The 23,410-nt window shown below is 41.3% G+C and overlaps 1 protein-coding gene across 2 annotated transcripts in view; it reads right to left on the bottom strand.

The window, feature by feature from the left end:
* PHACTR1 (phosphatase and actin regulator 1) overlaps positions 1–16,599 on the bottom strand; it is a 502,764-nt gene extending 486,165 nt beyond the window's left edge. Inside the window, exon 1 of one of the 2 annotated variants that reach the window (XM_079147314.1) lies at positions 16,453–16,599. In XM_079147314.1, the coding sequence (XP_079003440.1) occupies positions 16,453–16,555 (103 nt within the window). In that variant the 5' untranslated portion in view covers positions 16,556–16,599. The remainder of the gene's footprint in view (positions 1–16,452) is intronic. The other variant, XM_079147312.1, reaches the window with a different exon arrangement.
* Between the last annotated feature and the right edge of the window lie 6,811 nt (positions 16,600–23,410).

Genomic DNA, 23,410 nt, shown 5'->3' with positions numbered 1-23,410 from the left:
GGTCATGAGAACACAGGCTTGCATTGACCAAATCTGGGACAATTTGAACACAATCTAATGGAGTCTGCTAATGAAAGACAAATTATTAAAATAGGCACTTATCAGACCAGATAATGAATGGATAAAAACTGGTAAAGAAAAAATGGATACATAAATAAATATATGCAGGACAGAAGTGGGACTCTGGCTCACAGTGGAATGTTGAGAGTCAACTCTTCAACGTGGAGGTAGTGCAGGAGGTGGAAGGATCATCACTGTGCACCCATCACAGTAAAGAGGAAGCAAGAACCAATACAGGTGCTAAACCTAGGGGGAAATTTGATGATGACCAGGACACTTTAATGGCCTTAAATTTTCTCCCACACCCTTATTAGTTTCAAAGTAGAAATTGGACAGCATCTCACCTGGACAATGAAAGTGATCTCCAGTGAAGGACAGATGGATGATAGGCATTGCCAGATGTGATATCTCGAGAAGAAATAATGTCATCTTAGGACTATTCCAGCCTAGAATGCCTGAACTTGAGTCTAATCATGATAAATTATTAGATAAGTTAGGAGTGGTCTATAAAATGGGGAGAAGAACTATATTTGGTCCCAATGCCAAAGACAAGTGAAGGGTGTGAAGGTGTTCCAGATTAAAGAAGGCAAAGACCAAACCAACCTGAACTAGACTGGACTCTACTGGACCTTAGACTGGACGAACCTTAGACTGGATTTGCTCCTGGATTTACTCTAAAAGACATGACTGGACTAAATTGCAAAATGAAATGCAAAGAGCAGACCAAATTAAAATAGAAATGTTAAATTCACTGCAGGTAATAGATATGCTGCAGTTATGGAAAAGTCTATCCAAATTCTTAGGGAATGCACATTCAAGTTAGGAATCGAGGGCCACAATAGTTCAGAAACACACACATGCACACACACACAAACACACACACACACGCACACACACAAACACGCACGCACACGCACACTCATTTTTACTTTCCTCTCTAGAGAATAGAGATGATAGAAATGATAGGGAGAAACAAGAGAGAACAGATCAGGTGAAATGTCATCGACAGGTGAATATGAGGGAAGGTCATTTAGGTGTTTTTCATAGTATTCTATTTTTATAACTTTTCTGTAAATTTTAAATGATTTCCATTAAAAGTTAAAAAGCACTAGTAAAAACCTGTTTATTCCTCTCTATTTAAGAGGTTTTCCAAAGGTTAGAGAGGATGTTCTACTCTTAGTTTTTGAAAACTTGTCATCATCAGGTATTCAGTACGACACACATTGAAAAATATAATGCTGATATTAGAGGAGTCTGTCCTGGATGTATTTCCAGGACTTGGAATTTTTCTTTAAAAATTGATTCTTCCAGGTGTGGTGGTACCCACCTGTTATTCCAACAGCTCAGGAGGCTGAGGCAGGATGATCGTAAGTTCAAAGCCAGCCTCAGCAACTTAGCAAGACCCTTTCTCAAAACAAAACAAATAAAAAAGAGGGGATGGGGTTTGGGATGTGGTTCAGTGGTTAAGCAGCCCTGAGTTCAATTCCTGGCACCACAAAAAAAAAAAAAAAAAAAAAAAAAAAAAGAAGAAGATGAAGAAGAAAAACAAGAAAAGGAAAGAAAACTTGATTCAGGTGTTTTTTGATGAAACAGATTAAAAATCTGGGCTATACAGATGAAGCATATTTCATGATTTTGCATATCTGACATGAATTAGAAATATAAGAACTTTTACACCTTGCAATTAAGCCCAGTAGGCTGTCACTAATCACAGTGATGATGTTGAAAATCATTCACATAGAAAATATAAAAATGTAAATGATGAGGATGAATGCTATTAAGTAAAATATCAACTCAACCTACATTAGTAACTTGCAGATCTAAAATAGGTTTAACAAAAATATACCAAAAATGCTTTTTGACTGTCTTTTTAATCACAACTAAATTTAGTGCACAGATCCTGGAATGTTTTTCTTGTCTATTCATATGCATATTTTGCTAGAGAACCAAAAATCCAAGGAACTGCTTTTGATATATCTTTGTTCTCTGTGCTTAATTTATCATTAAAGGAGCTGTCCACTTAAAAAAGTTCTGATATTATTTTCCTCTTACATCTGGCTAATTTCGTGGGAGTCCATAAAGGAGAGGAGGTAGCTTCCTTGCTTTTATCATTGCTGCCTGGATCCCAGTTGCAGTGTTCCTGCTGGGCCCAATTCCAGTCTTCCCTGTTGCACAACTCAGGGCTGCACAATTCACATCCCAGTCTATGTGAGTAGAACAAGCAGCAGTAGAGTTTGTGCAAAATCACACAGAAGAAGGGACCTTCTCAAAGGGACAGTTCTGTATCTGGAGATTCAGACCAGCCATGTTTCCTATAACAAGATGTGGATCTAGTGGTGACTTTGCTCTGACTCTCCTTTAAGGCTCAACTACCTAGCTTTCCTTGAAATGATTCCTGATATAGATGGATGCAAGACTAATCAATGGCTATACCAATGTTGGCACGGTTATCCTCTCCCATATGGCCTACATTTTGACCTATGCACCATTGTGCCTAATTTAAAAACTGCTTGTTGATATGAGAGATATTATCGGACCCTGTTAAAGTATAGAAATTGTGTTTTCTCTGTCTTTTGGAAAATTTTCTGCTTCCTAAAAGACTTGCGTACTCTCTAAAGGCCTTCAAAATGGCCCCCAGTGATCCCCAACTCTTGGGATCCCCAACTCTTGTGAAGCCCCCTCCTACATTGGTCTCTGTGACCACTAGAATATGGCATAAGTGATGGTATACAACTTTCAAAATTAGGTCACACAAAGGCTGTAGCTTGTGCCTTGCTCTCCCTTTCGGTCACTTGCTCCGGGAGAGCCAGTTGCAATGTCGTGGGACCCCTAGGCAGCCTACAGAGAGGCTCATATAGCAAGGAACCAAGGCCTTCTGGTTCCTGGTGCACCTCCATGTGCCATGTGCACAAGCCACCTTGGGATTCCTGGTCAAGCCTGCAAGTCACTGCAGCCCAAACCAACATCCTGATTATAATCTCAGACTCTAAGCTAGAACAGCCTACCTAAGACACTCCCAAATTTCTGACTCACAGAAGGTGTGAGATAATTAGTGTTGACTGTTTTAAGCCACTAACTTTGGGGGTAATATGATAGGCAGCAATAAATAAGTAATATCTATGGGTTCTCAATGAACTCAGAGCATCACTAATAAATCCTTAGGTGTTATCCATATGAACTAGAAAACCCAAATCTTCACTAGTTTGATGGATCAACTGACAAATTTTGAGACAGAAAAGATGCTAGGGAAAACTAAAGTGAGAGGGGAGTTCCTTTTTCCCCCAGTGCAAAACCTTTATTTTTCTTCTTCTCCTCCTCTTTCCATGTCCAAACTGTGCCCACCTCTAGGGCTGAAATGCTGCTCCAGGACCACTTGGAGAATTAGTATCTTCCTCTTTCTTTACCTCTGCCAACCTGTGTCACTTAGTAATTTCCACTTTGTATGAATGTATAAGCAAGATAATGAGGATATTATATTCCTTCTAGATAATATAAACTACTGGTTAGAAGCACAGGCTAAGACCAGCCCTCCTGAGTTGGTATCCAAAGTCCATAGTTGTATAATTTCATGAAGCTACTTAATTCTTTTGCATCTGTACGATGTAGCTAACACAGAACCTAGGGTTACTCTAAGAATTTAAATACATAATCCATATGAAGTTTTTGGCAATGGAAATACTTGCTAGACATTTACTGTATTAAAACTGCTATTATTAGCCAGTTTCAAGTAACTCTGTGACTGTGAAATTAACCATTGGCATAATTCCCAAACTTAATACTTATTATCCCTTGTTAAAAAAAAAAGTTAGCTCTCTAAGCTTTGGTTTAGTTCTATGCAAACTAGAAATAAAATGAACTCTCTCACTGGGCTTTAGGCGAATAAAACGTTATATAATAAATGTAAAACACCTAACACAGACCCTGACAAATTGTGGGCGGGCAGCAAATGTTCATTGCTTCCTTTCTTCCCAGTTTCTTAAAGTAGATGCTGTGCAGAGTGACTGGAGGCTGGTTGCTAAAACATGCTAGATGCAGAATAGGAAACTGTGCTTCAAGCTTTGCATGTTGAATTAAGTTAGATGTAAACCCAAGCCACTTTCTATTATTCAAATGTCGAACATGCCTGGTTAAGATATACAAGGCATTTTTCCAGCCTCCTTTAACAGTATAGATAATAATAAAATTATTTGTTTCAATTTTGTATAATTTTCTACATGGTTGATTTTCCATAGAGATGTTAATCAGCTAACATAGTTCAACAACTAAAGGTTCTAACGTTTCCAATTCATGTTTGATGTACATGAAGATGGCATATACTTGGAAATATCTTTGGGTGGCAATCTGCTGGACTTGGTTGATGGCAGAGGTAAAGGTGGTGGACTTGAGTACCATGTGAGTCCTAAGTACAGGAAGGCTACAGGGGGTGGAGACGTGAGCGGGAAATCAGACAGCAGGAGACCCAGTTCCTTCTGACTCCTACCCTGCCACCATCTAGCTGTCTGATTTAGTAAGTCACCCTCCCCTACCCCACAAAGGTAGGATCATCTAAGGAAAGCTGCTACATCAGAAAAACAGATGTCTGAATCCTAGCTCCGCCTCTTCAGTTTCCTGATCCTTCTGAGCATTAGTACCATATGAATTGGGGGCCGTGATATCTAACTCATAAGCTTGTGGTTTCAAATGAAGCAAACATGCATAGCTTCGTATGTTAGGCATCTAATAAACAATATTTGCTTTTCCAACCATTCCTGAAGCTCAGTTTTATCATCTATAAGATGAGCCCATTGAATTAAGTACCTTCTGGTACTAATGTTCTATTATTGTTTTAATTATACTGTTCAATGAAATATGAGAAAGACCTAGAAACTTGCTTGTGGCAGGTAATGAAATACCATATCTGTCTAAAACAAGAATAAAAGCATATTGTGGCTGTGGAGAGGGAGACATGAGAATTCCCCAATGTATGAGTCGGAGAGGGAAGACCTGCTGATGTAGATGAGGTGGACATTTTATTTGTGTTCTACTGTGTAGACAGGTGATAGTAGTCAGATCACAGGGTGTTAGAGACTCTGTCTCATGAGCAACACCAGAACAGATCCAGGGACATCAACCCAGCTGGCAAAGTCACCCTTCGGACAAAAACAAAGCCAGGTTGACCTCTCTCTTTGATTCTTTCATATATTAGTTAGAATCAACAGCCCCAAAGTAAGAAGAATTTTTATTATTTATTGTTTCTAAAATAAGGACAGAAAAAAACTAAAGATAATAAATCTAAGGAGCTTTAATCGAGTTAAAAATATGCATATGTGTGTCCATATGTATAAAAAAGGAATGTGAGATTATTCACCAGGTTATAAAAAGTATCTATTTTTGGACAACGGGACTAGTTGAGTTTTGTTTTGCTTTGCTGTTTGCCCGTATTTTTAAAATTTTCTGTAATGATCTTGTGTTACACTGGTAGCAATAAGGAAAAATCAAGTATGAGTATCGCGATGGGGACTAAGGCAGAGTGCCTTTGAAATCGGTTCACATGCCCTGCAATTTAAGCCAAGGGAGATAGAGGCCCCACCACTCCATCCTGGTGGTTTCCCAGGTAAAAGGCAAAATACCTCTTTAAGAAGATTATCCCAAGAGCATGAATACAGAAAATGATTCTTTGGCCACATTTTTATCTCATAACATTGGAATACTCTACCTTTGAACATGTGGAGATACATGAACACCTGTGTATCTCCATATGTCCCATATGGCATCTTTGCTAGTATTGCAATGTCTCCAATAGAATATGGAACTCTAAGATGTAGAGAGAACTTAAAAGTTCAGGGCCCTACTTGTGGCCCACCTGGTAAGCTGTGTGACCTTGGGAAGTTACTTGATTGCTGGAATGTGTGTAAATGGGGAAAATAACATGGAGTCCATAAATTTCCATTTTGTGGATCAAGTGAAACAATCCGAAGCCCCTGATACATGCAGGGCCTGTTGTCACCCTAATTACCTTCTGCAGCCCCAGCGTCCATGTTTGATTGTTGGGCTAGCATCAGATGTGGGGTCAATGTCAAACAGCAGGATGATGTTTGAATGTGTTCTCACTTTCCAAAAATGATAATATAACTGGGCCAAGCCAAGTGGTTTCTTTTCTGCCTGTCACCTATCAAGTTTGGTCACCAAAAAATATCTAATCCACTAGAGGGAACAGAGGTCTAGTTTTAACAAGCTATGACCAGATCTCGTTTCCCCCTCCTTTGTAACATTCTGTGACCAAGTATAGTCCTATGCTGTGATGGAGTTGCACCAAGGTTTTGGAAAACTTGGTTTCTTAGATGAGTTTGTAAGTAATAATTCAGAATGTTGCTGCTGATAGAAAACCTGAGCCCAAATTTCAAATAATCTTGGTAACTGCAAACATTCAGTTCATGTAAACATTTAAAATGGACTATTAATTTTAAGTACCAGTGCTAGGGAGAAAATATTGAATTTATAGGAAAAAAGTTTAATTTAGAAAGTATTTCCTTTAAACAATCTCCCAGTCCTCTAAATAACATGAAAGAAAAATTAAAAGCCCAATGGAACTATTTATCCAGAAGCAAATTTAAAACATCTTAGTGATATCATTTTAGTAATCACTGAGGCATATAGGACATTCTGGATGATTTTCCATGGTGTCTATACCAAGGTTCGGACCCAAAGAACTTACTCCATGCTGGTGGTCTGTACATATTCTGTAGGGTCTCTAAATTTGGCAGGATCTATATTGAATCCTCCCCATCTTGATTCTCTTCCTAGATTTCCTCTCTCAGTGAACAGCTTTATCTTTTTTTTTCCAGTGGGACTATACATAACATCTCAGGATCATTTGAAGGACCCGCCAATTCACTACATATTATCACCTGGAAAGTATCTACTTAGTATTTCCAGGACCTCTCCCCTTCTGAATTCACCCTGCATTTCCAAGCTCCATTTATCTCTTGCTTGCTAACAGTTCTCCTGGCTCTCATCTTACCCGCCTGCCCCCAGGTATCCTCCATATCTGTGACCTCCCTAGCAACAGACCCAACCACAGCTCTCAGTCTTAGACTCTTCAGTGGAACCAGTCTCGGTGTGGAATACCTGGGTTTAGCAGGGCAGCTGTGCAATGGGCCCAATCTCTCGTCCTTAAAGTGCCCCTTCTCAGTCTGCTCATAGTGCACGCAGCACGTCCAGTTCCCCAATTTATCATGTTCCTCCTAATCCATGCCTTGTCACGTACCATTTCATGCTGCCCAGGAGATTTTTTCTCTAACTCTCTAAATAAAACTGAAATGCAAGGTAATTGCCATCCTTCCTGGATACCAACGTAGAAACACCTCTGTCTCTGATAGACTACAGTTCGCTCAACATTCATAAGACATCAGCATGGTTTAGCTAATGTTACCCAGGAATAGAATCTGGGGTTTGTTGGTGATTTAATTTTAACATAAAAATTTTGGTGCTTTTTCTTGTTCTTGGGTTTTAAGATTGTTTTCTTTTCTCCAGGGGCCTAGAACTTTGAATGGCATCAGAGAAGAGATTGGATAGGGTGAAATTCTCTCTTGGGGAAACTGATTCCCTGCTGTTTTCCTCTGAGGCTTGAAAAAAATTTAAGCATGATTAAGTTAGGCATTAGCATTTATTAAATGTCCAGTAAGGGCTTGATATTTGCTTAGTACTTTATGTTTATTTGTTTAGTGTTTCCAAACTTTAGACATTCTCCTGTCACTTTTGTGCATAACTGACATCTACAATGTTATTTACCTAATGTTTTTATTTAAATGAACTTGATCAGCCTACTTTTTCGAGTACTGTTAGTGTTAAGCTGTATTGCATAAGTCTGGCGCTAGCTATTATTTTAATTTATCAATTACATATTTTCTATTTCTACTTTCTTAAAACAAAAATACATTATTAAAATGAGTTCATGTATTATCTGAGAATCATGTATTATACCTTAGTGTGTGAAATGCTATTTTGTTTCATTGAATCCTCAACATTGGGTTAGGAACTCTTCATCATTTGCATTTCAATGTGAAAAATGAGGCAAAAGGAGATTACCATGCATAACCTTGCAAATTAGGAAGTAGAAATCACAGTTTGAACTCAGAGCTATGGGACTCTGCAACTGAAATTGCAAAACACTGTGACATTTTTCAGCCAAGGCAGACTACTATTTCATTCCTACCTCCGATTTGTAGGTGCCATAACTGTTACTTTGTAAAATTTCAAATGTATTTTGAAAGGAATGGAAAGTAACTATTAAAAAATATAAATAGGCATGTAGGATTGGCTTCACCCTCCAAAGCCTTCACAAGTATCCTGGTTTTGTTTTGTAATTGGAAAAATATATGTGGATCTTGAAGATAATCTCTCTGTTCAATCCTAGGACTTCAATTCAAAATGGCATTCAATTCAAAATAGCATTCCAATTCAAAATGGATTTTCATTCAGGGGCTTTGTATAAGTGTGTGCATCTCATGGCTTATTGAGAAATTCTTAAATTAAAAATGGCATTGGCCACCAGTGAATTTTGATGCCTCTGCTAATATAGGCACAGAAGGTGGTATTGGAACTTGTTTTTTCTTTTTTTCAAAAACAGATTTGTTTGGGCAGATGAGGAGTGAGGATTCTTCGGAGCACCTGTGAATTGTTTATGCTAATTGGGTCAGGGCTGGTGGCAGTGTGGGCTGCGTTCTAAGCCTCTACCCCATGTCTCCTGGAGGAGTAGGAGTTATTAATTGATTGGAATTGTTTCATTGTATTTTCAAATCCTTTTCTTCCTCTCTGTCTGTCATCCTCTAATTTTTCGCTTCCTTTTACCCTCATGGCCTTCTTTCCATAGAACCCCTGGATCCCAATACCTAACCAGGCAGATGGAAGCCAAGGCACCAACGTCATAAGAACCAGGAGTGCCCCTGGGTGTGCAGAGAACTGTCCCTGTCCCTGGGTGCTCTGTGGAAGTAGGGCTTGGAGTTTATGGTCCTCTACAGGTTCATGGAATGGGGAGGCTGGCCATCTATGACATTTTCCCTCTGGGTCTGCTTTCATTCTCTCCTTCACACACAGTGTTCCTGGTATTAAACACAGGTTTGGAGAGCCTGGGAGGAGCAATTTGAGGTCTAAAATGGAATGTGTGGGAAGTTAGGAAGGGTAGGAGGGGGCTTGTAGTTACTTTGTCATCCATAAGTGAAGCCACAGCACGGAGCTTCCGGGCTAGAGCTATAGAAGAAAAAAGAAAAAAGAAAAAAGAACACCTAAAAACCAAACACCAAGAATTTGTTGAGGACAATGGCAGAGGTATCATAAAAATAAGACTGGGATCTATTTTTCAAAATTGTCACTTCAAGCTCTTCTTAGAGAAGGGTCTAGAAAATTGTATGATCACATGCAAACTAATTGGCTAATGAGCCCACAAAAATAAAGGAAGCACATCACTCTGAGGGACAGAGGAGATGTGGCCAACTTTGCTCTGCCCCTCTTAGCAGAAATCTGAGTGAGAGGCTGTGGAAGGATTGGAAGGATATTAGACTCATGAATGGAAAAGGTTATAACCAATTGGCAGTCAAACCCCAAATCAAGACTGGGCTGCCTTGTGATCCCTGGTCCCAGCTCAGTCTTTTTGCATCAAATCAGGCCTGCAGGTCCGATATGAGCCATTCCTGAGGCCACGACATGAGGTGTCAGGGGGCAGGGAGAGAGTGGGCTTCAGGGACCACTCATGGTGTTGCCAGTGAAGGAACTAGGTGGTATCTACAGGCTCCTCCACTGAGTCTGGCTAGAAACAGGAGAGTGTGTGGTGGCTGATTTGGGGATCAATTGGTCACAGAGTGAAAGGACTGGGCTAGGAAGAAAGGTCTAAAGACAGAAGGAAGAGACGCTCAAGGTACAGCTCAGAGCTGGTCTCCAGAGCATATTCAGAGCAGCTTTTGAACTGATCTCCCTTAAGTTCACCACAGTGGAAGTTGTGTGGCCATTTATTCCATGACTGCATTTTTAGGCAGAATAAAAACTCAGCCATCACAGACTATTGGATATTAAGGAGACTTCTCAGACCCTAGAAGGTTAAATTTTTTCAGTAGTGTTCCAAGATTCCCCTTGTTGTATTTTATTTTCCCTTTGGATTTTTAAAGGATTTTCTTCTGTTTAATAGGCAATGAAGCCGCTGATGACTTCCATCCATTCGTCCATCGCTATGTATTTGAACCTCATTTTTATATATATCCCTCCCTTCAGCCTTATGCAGTCTCCATTTTCAGCTGAAGATTTTTAATTCGCTAAATGTATTCAGAGATTCTGTTTCCCAAATCATGAATCCTGAAGTCCTTTTTCTGAATCCAAAGTTTCTCTTAAAGCAGGTTAAACTTTCATCCCAGCCTTCAGCAGAGACATGTAATGAATCTCAGTGTGCTTCCGTGTACACCAGGGTAACACTGGTGCCCCAGCAAATGGTGCAAAGAGGTTACCATGGATAAGTAGGTGACAGATACTTAAGTAGCAATAAAACAACAGTCTCGATGACCAATCAATAAGGACAGATAAGTAGCAAGCACTTCACAGGCTTGCCTCATTTAATTCTCAAAAGCTTCTGTGGACTTGGAGCTAGCAGGCATGGCACCTGTTTTAATGGGAACCTGAGGCTTACAGAGATGCAGCTATTTGTGGGAGCTCACACATCTAGTCAGTGGTGGAGACAAAATGGATTACAAGTGGCTTTGTACACTGTGACATGCAGGGCTATGATGTAGGTGTGAACAGAACACTATGGGAGAAGCGTCAGGTGACCTCACAGAGGAGGTGATATTGGGGCTGGGTCTTGCGTTCAACATAGGAAAGGAAAGAACAGGAGCAATCCTGTTCCTGTGACTGCTATTAATGATTTGCAACTACTTGAGTACTACTAAATGTCTTTGTTTCTTGGGGCCACATGAAGAAGTCCCAGGGATGTAGAATTTAGGATTAGAGTTCATTTAGCTCACAGCTGAAGATTCCAAAGCCAGCTGTTCTGACAGATTTCACAGGTTAGGCAAAGGGTGGAGGTGGGAGGGGTTGGGAGAAATGGTAGGAGAGGGGTTTTTGATGAGTTCCTCTCCACTTCCAAAAACAACCCAGAGAGCATCTGAGTTGCTCACTGCACATTCATCAGTTGTCAAAACTGGCACTTCTCTTTGTTGAACGAGACAATGTAGAGGAGAGAAAAGGCACATTCTGACAAGTAACAATGACTAGGGTGCCTGGTTCTAATGCCACGAGTTATGTAAATGATTTTTTTAAAAAAGCAGGGGAGGGTGGTGTTGTCAGGAGCTATAAATTTGATGCTTAGGGACTTTAGTCAATTGACTGTCTTTTAATGTATTTTCCTTTTAGGAGGTAATTTAAATGTCCAAGGTTATTGATGGTCTTAGAGGGGGAAAAATAACCTAGCACACTGGAAAGAGCAGGGGTGTGGTAAGATGAGATCAGGGTTTTGCTTCTGTCCTTTCTGTCTAAGCTGCGTGATTTGGGTACGAGTACAAAGAGGTACCACCGTGAGCCTCAGCACCTCCATCTTGGGAAGTGTGACAGGGTCACCATTGTTACTTCCCTGGCCTACAGAGTTGTTTTATCAATCTGACTGGCTGAGAAGGTGCTTCCACCCAGCAAGCAGCATGAGGTATTTGTATAACTTAGCTTGGGTTTTGGGGTCAGACATGGTTGAATTCAAATCCCAGCTTTGCTGCTGTCCAGAGGTGTAGACCTTTTCAAGATTTTTCAAGCTGTCAATCTTAGGCTTTTCTAATCTGTAACATGCACATAATACTATAATCCTATTTCCCCACATTTCTTTGAAGAGTGACAAATACAATGGATATGTAATTATAGCCCCTAATGCAAGTACTTTTTCTTCTTTTTTTAAAGTTCATTTGTCCCTTTCTAATGGTTTGGATTCATTTAAAAGGGAAAATCTGGATGGAGAAGGACTAGGACAGCCATATGATGTGATGAGGCCTCTTTTGTTATAAAACGGGAGGCCCCTAGTTCTCCAGCCTGGCTGTCCATTGGAACCACCAGGGGGTAATTAAACAATCCTCATCCTGGCCCTCAACTCCAGAGATGCGCTTCAACAGGACTGCGGTGGGACTCTGGTCTTGATGTTGTAAAAGCTCCCTTTGTTTCTGATGTGCATTGAAGACACTTGTTGCTTTGCAAACTTCAACATTAATGACCTGGAGAACTTGTTAAAATGCAGATTTTGAGTCTCCAGACTGGGGATGGGGCCTGAGATGATTTCACTGCTGATAAGCAGCCGGAAGAAGGTAGGCTTCCCAGCAATCTGAATGGCAAGTGGCTAATGACCCATGATATTTTTCTCAACCTTCAGTGTTTACTAGAATAACCCAGGAGCTTATTGAAAACACAGCCCTGGGGCCTGGATCTGGCCTTCAAAGTTCTGTTTCCCTTAATTTAGGGAGGGGCCCAAGAGCATCAGTGATGGATAATGTTCAACCCCCAATCCCATGATGCTAATTTTGCGATTTTATAATAGGACCTCTGTCCCAGATCAATTGTTCACTACCAGACTCTTAAGTCTAAAGTTGCATGTATGAGCTATCACTGCCAGAAACATGAAAGATGGGTGAACTCAGTTCATGTGATGGGAAGACATGGCCGATCTTTGAAATCACATACATCTCCAAACTCCAGAATTCTCCTTTTGAGTTAAAGGGGACTTTGGCAGAATTCCTCTGGGTTAGCAGGATTGACTGTTGCTGAACTACCCACAAATTAATAAGGAGAGTATCCCTCCCTGACAGGAGACAAACAGGATGCCCCTGGATTTTTCTCTGCTCTCCATGACACATCATGCTTTTTGGAAGCAGAATCCCAGAGAGACAGCTGGTCTTCCCAACCTTGGGTTCAAACCAAGGAAACAAGGAGTTGGGAGTAAAGAATAAGCTGCTTATTCAGCAGGATGGATCACTGACCTTTGAAAATCTCAAGGACTTCCCAAAGAATTTGCCTGGTGACAGATGATTTCTTCCTTTTTTTCTTTTTACTCTTCTAGATTCCTTTCATGCTAGTGAGCTAGCATGTCCTCTATTTAGGGGAAGGCTTTTGCCACTTTCCAAGAAAAGTTCTAAAACAACTATGAGGCAGTGAAAGCGTGATTCTGAAATTATTGCTTTGGATAAACATATGAAGGGTGCTGTTTTCCTAGAACATCATGAATTTTTAAATGCAGTAAAGCGAGGTAAGGGCAATCATGTGGGAATGAAAGAGAACAATGCCCAGATTTTCTTGCTTCCCCTTTGGAAGTATTTATATCTTTAAGAACATTTGACCAGTCTATGGAAATAGCTGTGTGACAGGGAGAGAGACGACCGAAAACTCAGTGAACACACCAGGTCTTTGGCCACCCACACTCCAGGTACTCAACTCTGCACTGTGCTCCTGGGGTCCCAGCGGGACCTTTGAAGAAGAGGGTATTCCATGGGGCCTACTTGGCTTTCCTGATATCCCTCTGCACCTGGGCCAGACTGGCTGAGCGGAGAGCAGCCACGAGCTGAGGTTCCCCCTAATTACCCAGAATACCCTTCTCAAGAGGTGGCCACCCTGCTCTGCTCCTCCCTGGTCTCAGGGCCTTGCCATTGTTTAGGCATGGGCTTTAGTGTTGTCCTCTAAAACATGAGCATCACATTAGCAAAGGTCAGAGTACTCGCCCCATGAAGCGGAAGGAAGACTGAGTAGGGCCGGTGCTCTGCAGAGATAGGCCCCAGGGCAAGGTGGAGGCAGAGCTCCAGGCTGGAGGAGATCCCTGGGATGACAGGTCTCAGGCATGGGGCTCTGGGAAGGTGTCACTCTCACCTTCAAGATCAAATGGAGGACTAGGTGGATTGGGGGGGGGGGGGGGCACCAAGACAAACCTTTGCTGACTTTCAGTTTTGCCCTGAGTTAAGTTTTGATGGGACAAGGGAAGAATCAGTGTATTTTTACATTTACTGAAAACTTCTAACAAAACGAAAAAACAAAAAAACAAACTGTTTTGTGTGTGTGTGTGTGTGTGTGTGTGTGTGTGTGTGTGTGTGTGTGTTTGCTAGAAATCAGGGGTGAAACTCCTGTCAGATCCCATGTCTTGGTTTCAAGGAAGTGGCTGCTTATGGAGCCTCAGAGAAGGATGGCCTTTGGCCAGGGATGTGTACGCCATTGATTTGTGGATGTGTAGCATGCCTCACATGGAAGACACTGCCTTAAACACTTTCGAATCTTGCCTCATTAATGCTCTTAACGACGTGTGGATTAGGCATTATTCAGGTCTTCATTTTGCAGAGGTCTGCCTTGAATGCTGAGGACAGTGTTTCGGTCCTGGGGTGGCAGGAGAGTAATTGGATGGGCTGGATTGCTTCTTAAATGTGGATCCCTAGTCTGATGGACTGACTTGGTGACCACTGATGGACTGGTGTGGTGACCAGTGTTGGTGCTCCTGACTAAGGGGAAACCTCCAAGACCTCCAGAACACCTGGACTTCTGATTCTGGAATTTTGGAGATTTTGAAACACTGGCCTAGATGACATTTGGACAGTTCCCACACTTCCTGAAAATCCAGGATTCCTCCTTTGGAACATCATCCTGATTACCCTCAAAGGAACATAAGCCCAGGGAGCAGCAGTAGCTTATGCTACCACCTCCCATGCATTCTCCAGTCATTCCAGCTCTGGTGTCTAAGTCTAAGCCACAGTCACTGACGGTGACAATCTGACCACTCCGCCCCCAGCTCCATCTGCTGTCAGCCACCAGGCTGCCTTGAATTCTCTGAGCCTCCTACACCCTGCCCGCTTCCCTTCCATAAAATCCAGAAGCTCATCATCATCTTCAAGGTTTAATCCATCTCCACTTCAGGAGGAAGTGGACATCTTTATTCTCTATAACTAACTGCTGTTCCCTTTCTTGCTGTGCCAACTATTGAGCCCCCTCAGGCATATGACCCCATCACAGAATGTGATTCTCCCATTCAGATGGAATGGAGTCATGTATAGATTCACTTCAGACTGTGGGACAGACAGACCCTCACCTCATCTTCTACCCCTTCCAGCCTCTGCTCTGCAGCTCCTTCCAGCATCTTTATAACTGCAGGCCACACTGGATCCTCTCAGTCTCTGTCCCTTTCCTTCTCCACCTACACTTCTGTGTCTAAGAGGCAGTGAGTAGCAATGCTGGTTCCTTCTAGTTGGAAGGAGGAAAATCAGATATTGTATCACTTTTGCTAATTTAAGCTCTGCTGATGAGCACACTGACCTAAGCAAATCAACCAAATCATTCCCAACCCCTCTTGACTGCAAGAAGTTTAGCCCACGCCCTGGAGAAATGGAAGCAGGTAAGAAGGAGGTTTGCATACCCTCAGGGTCTCCATAATAAGCATTTGGCTTGAGAATGAGTTAAAAACAATGCACTTAGGAAAGCCAGCACAGCATATTATCAGTGCCTGGTACAAAGTCCCCTTCATGTAACAGTGAAAGATGCCAGGATTATAAAAAGGGTATTTTCTGCTCAGTTCAGCTCTCTTTGTGACTTCCAAGAATTCAATGACTTTTCTATTCAAATATAGGTCCATTTTCTTCCTTCTCAATTTATCACCTGTACCATCTGGGACATGCCTATCATCACCAGGTTGCTTTGATTGAGCACTTAAAATATTCCAAGGGAAATAAAAACTATGCTTTTTAAAAAATCTCCTATCACTTGATTCTATAAAACACTCTAGCTTGTTTGGTTACTCTAACCTGGTGGTAGAACATTCTAAATGCATCTTAGAACAGAAGAGCAAACAAACGGAGCCTAACTGATCACCTTGAAATAGGAAATGAGAACGTGCACATCAGCCACACTCCCCACAGGGGTGTTGCTGACGGCTCCTTGAATGTGCACTGTTAATTCTCCAAAGCACTAACTAAAATCATCTAAAATAGCTAAGGCAGCTTAGAAGCTGTGCTGATCTTAAGAGCCCCTAGCCCAGCCGACTGCACTGAGCTCTGTCAAGGTGCCCTAAATCTCATCAACTGCAGTGGCTGCAAATTTGAAATTTTCAGAGAGGGTAAAAGCATCCCTGATTCCTTTCCAACATAGGCTTTGGACCCCAGGAGAAGGGAAAATCATTTTCCAGCACAACTTTCAGAGGAGCATTTGTACCAGAAGTCAGATATGTTGTTTTTGCCACATTCAACAGGTGTGGATTTGTTTATCTACTCTATACCTGCTCCAGTTCCAGCAGCAGCTTGGTACAGGTTGTTAACTTAGAAATGCCCAACGCTGAACCTCAGAGCCAGAGCCTAAGTTTCAATCTAGCCTGCACTGTTAATATTAAACCAGCACGAATGAGAAGACATTGCTCTTTCCTCCCTGTGTCATTACCTTGAGCTCCTTGACTGTAGAAGAACCTTTGAGCCGACTCAACATCCAAGAGTCTGTGAGCAGACTCAACATCCAGAAAATAATCCATTTTGGGATAATCCATCCTTGACCTTCCAGTCGCCGAGTTTAGAGAGAAAATGTTCACCTGGATGCCTATAAAGAGAAGATAATCCACAATATTTTAGACTGTCAAGATTAAAATATGTATATACTTTAAAATTCTTGAATAAGAATATTCCATTATAATATCCCATTATTTGACTGACATTTCCAATTCTAAGCCCCCCCCCCCCCCCCATCCAACAGTACTTTCTGGTTGTATGAGAAAATATAACCGTTAGCTAACATTCATTTAAAGTCATATATTCTACTCAGGAAAAACAGATGATCCAAGCTAACGAGAGGTAACATACCAGTCTGTCCCTGCTGTATATTAATTGGAAAATACGCTGTTAAATTCACAGGCTCTCAGTTGTAATGCCTGATGAATGGCATCATTTAGCGTCAGCCATTGGAAAGGTTGATCGTCAATTGATCTAGGGACTTTTGGATTCCCCTCCACCAGGGAGAACTGCCTAGAAATGTGACTCCATTCACAGAGTCCCTGAGTTTATGACACACTGACTTGTTTGCTACAGAAATGCCTAAAATTCCTTCCTTTGCAGCGATTCCCTCTGGCACATTTTATAAAGTGCTGTAGGATCCTCACCTGCCTGCACCCGACACAGGCTGCATATGAGAAAGAATTGTGGTTCTCAGAGCAGCAAAAATTACTGCAGCCTTGCAGTGATTCCCACAGCAGTATCATGCACTTGCCCGTCAGGAAGTAAATATGCTTCATCCAAAAAAAAAAAAAAAAAAAAAAAAAAATCCATCCTCTTTTTGCAAGCCCATGCAGCCTTTCCCTGATAATTGCACAAACGAAGTATCTATTTGGGCAGGATGTGCTTTAGAAAGAAATGAACAAGACAAAGTCATTACAATGAAGCTCAGAAGGCAAATTCATTAGGTCTCTCCTGCTACCGGTACATGTTTTAATTTAAGAACCCAAGTCTGGTAGGAGTAAACTTTTTAAAAATACCCAAAGGTACCCAACAGCAAATCATACTTACTGCAAAAAAAAAAATCGAGGACTGCCAGCAAACAAGAGCAGTTTCAGTCAGATGTCTTTGATCTCACTAAATATTCCCGGTGGAAGTAAACGATTTTGATAGTTTGATTAGATCAGAGATGAATAATGCATTCTGTTCATTGGACTTCCTCTATCAGATAAAATGGCCAGAGAGCGTTACCTTAGCAACAGAAGGTGACGCCAGCCGCAGCCTCTCTGTACCCTCCCCTGTGAAGGAAGAAAATTACCAGTTTCCCATGCAAAACTTTGGCAGCAAACCATCAACATCCACATGTAGATTTTACATCGTTTAGGGTCATTCCTTACCAGTCTCCCTGGGTTTTATTCAGAGAAATGCCATAGTCACTAAGAATCAGATTTGTGGTGTGATCATTCATTTGCATAACCCCAAGTCCCTGTTTGATTTGTAACCACAACAGAATAGCAGATGAAACAATGAAACAATGCACATGAGAAAGTTGTCTGCACACTGTCCTGGGGTATCCCTTCCCACTCTGTTGCTGACCTCAGGGGGGCAGGGATACGAGCTGGTGAGGAAAGGCCATGGGTGCCAGCATATGTTCAGCATCGCCGGTTATAATTAATACACAGAACAGTCACTGGCATTGAGGCTGAAAATAACTCTTTCCTTCTGTGCATCAGTCACTGGAAGCAGCTTTAAAAGCTGTCTGAAACTGCCCAGATTTTGAAAGACGCATTAGAACACAGATCTTAAAGGAAATTCCCCCCAACCTCTGAAAAGGAAAGGTAGCCGGAAAGACACAGGAAAGGAAGATTCTGCAGGTTAGCAGATACTCACCTGCACTTGTTGACCCCTTTCAACAGGACGCCGGAGAACAGAAAATGAAGCTGGGCAGCGCCGCCGAGCCCGCAAGCCCAAATGAGCAGCTCCTAATTTTCCCTTCAATCTTGAGTCAAGAGCCCTGAGTGGAGGAAAGTGACGGATTTGCCCATTTTATATTGTGATGAAATGCAACCCCTAAGAAGAGATCTGAGCGAGGCTGCTCTAAAGAGCACATTAAACTGCTAATTTAAGAAAATTGAAAGGTTTTGTTTTACTGTCATTTATATATTCTTCTCTGCAACCCCCTCAATTTAATTTGCATTTAAAATTATTCTCATGTCTCCACAGCTCTCCAAGGTGCGGAGCACTTTCTAATCACGAAGGCTGCTCCGGTAGGGTTTGGTGCAACACCACTTTTATTCTGAGCTGCAAAACAAGGTGGGTAATTATAAATGTGAGCTGTTTTCTGGAGAGAGATACAGAGGGCACGTTTGGTTTTGCTCCCTCCCTCTTCCTTGGGTTTTCTTCCTCTTCCTGCTTCTGACAGCCTGGTCAGATCTCAACACCACCTCAAGACATTCCTCCTTGTGTGAATGCAACAAAATAATCCCAACAACAAAAAGAGAACTTTGGTTAGGTCCCTGAGGTTATTCTGAGCTGAGATCCTCCCTCCCAAACCTCAGTAAGGACATGGAGGTGCACGTCTTTGAGCTCTGTTTGTGAAAAGCAGATTGACAGCTACGTAAGACCTATTGTGGACTTTGCACAACCCTCTTGCCTCTTTTGCAGACGAACCAGATTTGTTTATCAGTGTGGTGTGGTATGCAGCGTATTGGGTTGTTGAGAAGGGAGAAGCAACATCTGGGGAGACCTGGAGGGAAGATCATGGGCCTCCCCTCCCCTGTGTATGCACTTCTGTCAGTCGCCCTGGACACAAACAAGGAAATAGTCTGTTGTGGGCTCTCCTACCCAACCAGAACGAATCAGTCCCCACTGGTACTGCAGATAGTTGAAACCTGTTGGGAGAAGGCGAAAGCACCCAGCGTAAGCCTCTGTAGGGAAGTCAGCTTGGACTCTGATGCTCAGAGCTTTGCTCAGCCCCAAGGACTCACTCTCTAAGGTTAAATTTCTATTCAGCCCGCAATGGAGACATGCTGAACACTTGACATTTACAAGAGGAGAAAGCTGTCTTCTAGATCCTTTCGCTTACAGTCAGGTGTGGGCGACAGGTTCTGAACTCTCTATTGTGATTCCACGGAAATTGTAATGACTCATAAGTAAGAGAGAGAGAGAGAGAGAGAGAGAGAGAGAGAGAGAGAGAGAGAGAGAGAGGGAGAGAGAGAGGGAATTTGCACAAGTCTACTGCTGGTGACAAACACCAAACACTTAGGTGAGCTGAAATGCGTGTGGTGATTAAAGAAGAGAACACTAAATAGGTCATTTGAAAAACATAGTTGATTTCCAGAGTTGGGACTAGGTTTGGAAGCCAGGCATTTCTGGAGAGTTGACCAAGAGAGGAAAATTTGGAAGACCTTACAAAGTGAACAAGTCATATAAAAAGGCCACAATTTAAGAAAATTCACAGGGAAAAAATTTCATCTTAAGAAAAGACATGTATTTGGGAAGGGGATGGTAATTCTCTTGCCAAAAGGGGCTTCATTTTACCAAGTACTTAATTACTAGATTCTTTAATGTTATGTAACTAGCATCTGAAATAGATTTTTCAAAAAACGATTTCATTCTCTGCAGAACAGAGCTATAGATTTCATCTAGGAATATATATGTGAGGACATTATTTTTGAAGGTAGGGAAAGAAAGTAATGTTCAAAAGGCAATGTCAAAATAGCTCAGCTGTTTTGTAACTTGAATCTGTTCCAAAGCAGATATGATAATATCAGAGAAGGTGGCAAGGTTTGTCCAAATATTCAGACTGATGTTTACATAGCAATGAACAATTCACCTCAAAACACTTGAGACGTCAGCTCTGTGAAAGTTAACAGAAGAGATGGCATTAACATCTCTGTGTCCCAGAAATTAAACATTGTTTTTGAAAATTCTAAAGTAGACTCATGTCTTTTACATTGATGGCACCAGAACTCTAGGGTAGAATCTGGAATCTAGTAGTGTAGACTTTTCTGTTTCTGGTTTGGTGTGAAGAGGACATGTGCGCGAGTGTTCTATAGATGGGAGGAAGAAGTACTGAATAAATTAAGCATAGAAGCATATTTCATGGAGGGATCTAGAGACATATAAAGCTATCAACTTGTATTAATTTATCTTTGGGGCATATTTTTTTATTCTATGGAATGGCACAGATTCAAGCATTCTGAGAGAGAAGATGAGATGATTTGTAATTAGATAACTTGCTCTTTTTATACCATCTGATCAACTTCCAGTGGAATCAGTCTGGGCTTAATCTGTTTGCTTAAGGTTCTTGTAATTTACAATTTTACAATGAATTTTTTCTTGTTTGATTGCCTTTTTATATTCCGGAGCTCTTTAGAAGACTACATTTTATATTTGTGTTAGATCATGTGATGTTCTGCCTTCAACCTGCCTGGAATCTTGGGGAAGTTTCTCTTTTTCCTAATAAACCCAACCAAGTGTAAAATATCAGAAGCTCTCTTAAAGGCTAATGTCACCTTGGATCTCTTGTGGGTACCTCTGTTGATGACCTTGGGTGACGTGCCAGCTTGCTGCACAAGCACAGTTGTTGCTCCCTGGGTCTCTGTGGGGATTGTTCCAGGAGCCCCCATGAATACCAAAATCCAGGATGCCCAAGCTCCTTATGTACTATGGCATAATATTGGCATAGAACCTACACAATCCTCCTCCTGTATCCCTTAAATCATTTCTAGATTACTTGTAATACCTAATACAATGTAAATGCTATACTCTATTGTTCAGGGAATACTGACAAGGAAAAAGTCTGTCCATGTTCAGGATAGCCGCAGTTTTCTTTGACTAAATATTTTGATCCAATATGGGTGAGTCTATGGGTGTGAAACCCATGGTTTCTGTATAGAAAGCAATATTAATTTATTTTTTATGAATAGTTGGTCCCAAAATAGATTTGTTTCAGAGAAATGGTTCCTCCGTTTGGCAAGACCTTCTTTTATCTACCAACCTCTCATTCATTGGAAATATATCCTCCCCTTGCTCTGAAAACTTGTCAGCAAATAGTAGGGGTACTGCAAAGGTTTTCTCTCAGACTTTGTTCATACTAAATTCTCCCTGTGAGAAGATACTGTCAGGCATCCGCAGTTATTTTCACTTGTAATGAATTTTCAGTCTCTTTTCTTTAAGAAAGTTTTGATAATAGTTGGAAAGACAAAGAAGGCTGAAAAGGTAAGGAAAAAAGTTTTATAGGGAGGAGGAGCTTAGTTCCATTCCACATAAGCCTGTTGTCATGTTTCGGGGGCCTACCTATGTATATGATGTCATATTCTGCTCAAAGAAAAAAGCATTAAAAGCTGAGGGGGGCGGTGGTGCACACCTGTAAGCCCAGCAGCTCAGGAGGCTGAGGCAGGAGGATCACAAGTTCAAAGCCAGTCTCAGCAACAGCAAGGCGCTAAGCAACTCAGTGAGACCCTGTCTCTAAATAAAATACAAAATAGGGCTAGGGATGGGACTCAGTGGTCCAGTGCCCTTCACTCTGGCTTTATGGCAGATGATGACATTTGACTTCACTCTCTCTGGCAAGGAAATAATGTTGTCCCCAATTCTTTGCATGTGTGTTTGTGTCATTTATTTTCAACTCTCCTGGAGGGGGCTAAAAATTATCCACAAGTTCAATAGCATTTCCCTAGTCCTAAAAGTCCAGATAGCAACCTGAAGATATCCAAAGACATGTTGAAGAAAGAAAGAATTGTGATATCTAGGGGCCACAAGTCTAATGCATACTACGCCAATCAGAGGACCCCTGAGCTTCCAAAGTACATTAGGCAAATAAGACAGAACATAGCGATGAGAACTCACAGGAGAAAGAGTGTGAGTTCTATCAGAATAGTATGTCCAAGGGAATCTGCAGGCTGTTTCAATCTTTTCAGGTTCTAAATACACTGTCAGACTCAACTGCAAGTTCCTTGTACTTAAATATTAATGCTTAACATTTTCCTATGTATATGTGCAAGGATAATTGATGCATGTTTGTGTGACAAATATTATTTTTATTATTCATGACACAGTTCCTGCTTTGTTTTTTTTCCGAGCTAAAAACCTTTAGGATGTGTCACCTTAAGCCACTGGAGAGACTCATATCACATCACAAATATCAGGTTTCCAAATTTTAACCCTGCACGCCCAGTGGATTGGAGGTAACAGAAGACCCAGCTCAAGATGCTAAGAGCAGATGATGGCAGTGGGACTTGTTTCTGAAATAAAGGGGACCTTATTTCTATTCACCACTTTCTAATTTCTCATAAACCTGATTATTACATGAAAACAGAAAAACAAGAATCTGTCACTTAGCCACCAAATACTCATTGCTGGGCAATTAGCACTAAAGAAAGGTCACTAAGTCATTCGGGAGACAACGTGGTGAAATAGTTAGAAATGTTGGCATGGAAATCTAGATTCTGGTGCAAATTCGCTGAGCTGGTTAACCCCTGTCTTTGTTTCCATTTCTGTGATATCCGATTAAAATCAAGGGCAAGGGGCTAGAGATGTGGCTCAGTGGTAGAGTGCTTGCCTGGCGTGTGTGAGTCCCTGGGTTTGATCCTCTGCACCACATATAAATAAATAAATAAAGATCCATTGACTACAAAAAAAAAATATTTAAAAAAAAATCAAGGGCAAGCAAGATAATACAGGTAGACCACAACAGAACCCAAAATACAGAAAGTATTGAGGTTAGTATTATTTAGAAATATTTTTTGGACAGTCTACATACACAAGGAGTTGTAGAAATAAGACACCCTGTCCCATCCATCCAAACCATATCCAAATAATACATCTTTGGAAACAGTACCTCAATCATTTGTGTGTGTCTCTAGCCCATGTGGTAGTTAATTATGAATGTGCAAATATTAAATGAGTTAATA

This window comes from Sciurus vulgaris (genome assembly GCF_902686455.1).
Source record: "Sciurus vulgaris genome assembly, chromosome: 7".
NCBI lineage: Eukaryota > Metazoa > Chordata > Mammalia > Rodentia > Sciuridae > Sciurus > Sciurus vulgaris.
The sequence above is the reverse complement of the archived record's forward strand: the minus strand, read 5'-3'. Positions and strand labels throughout refer to the sequence as shown.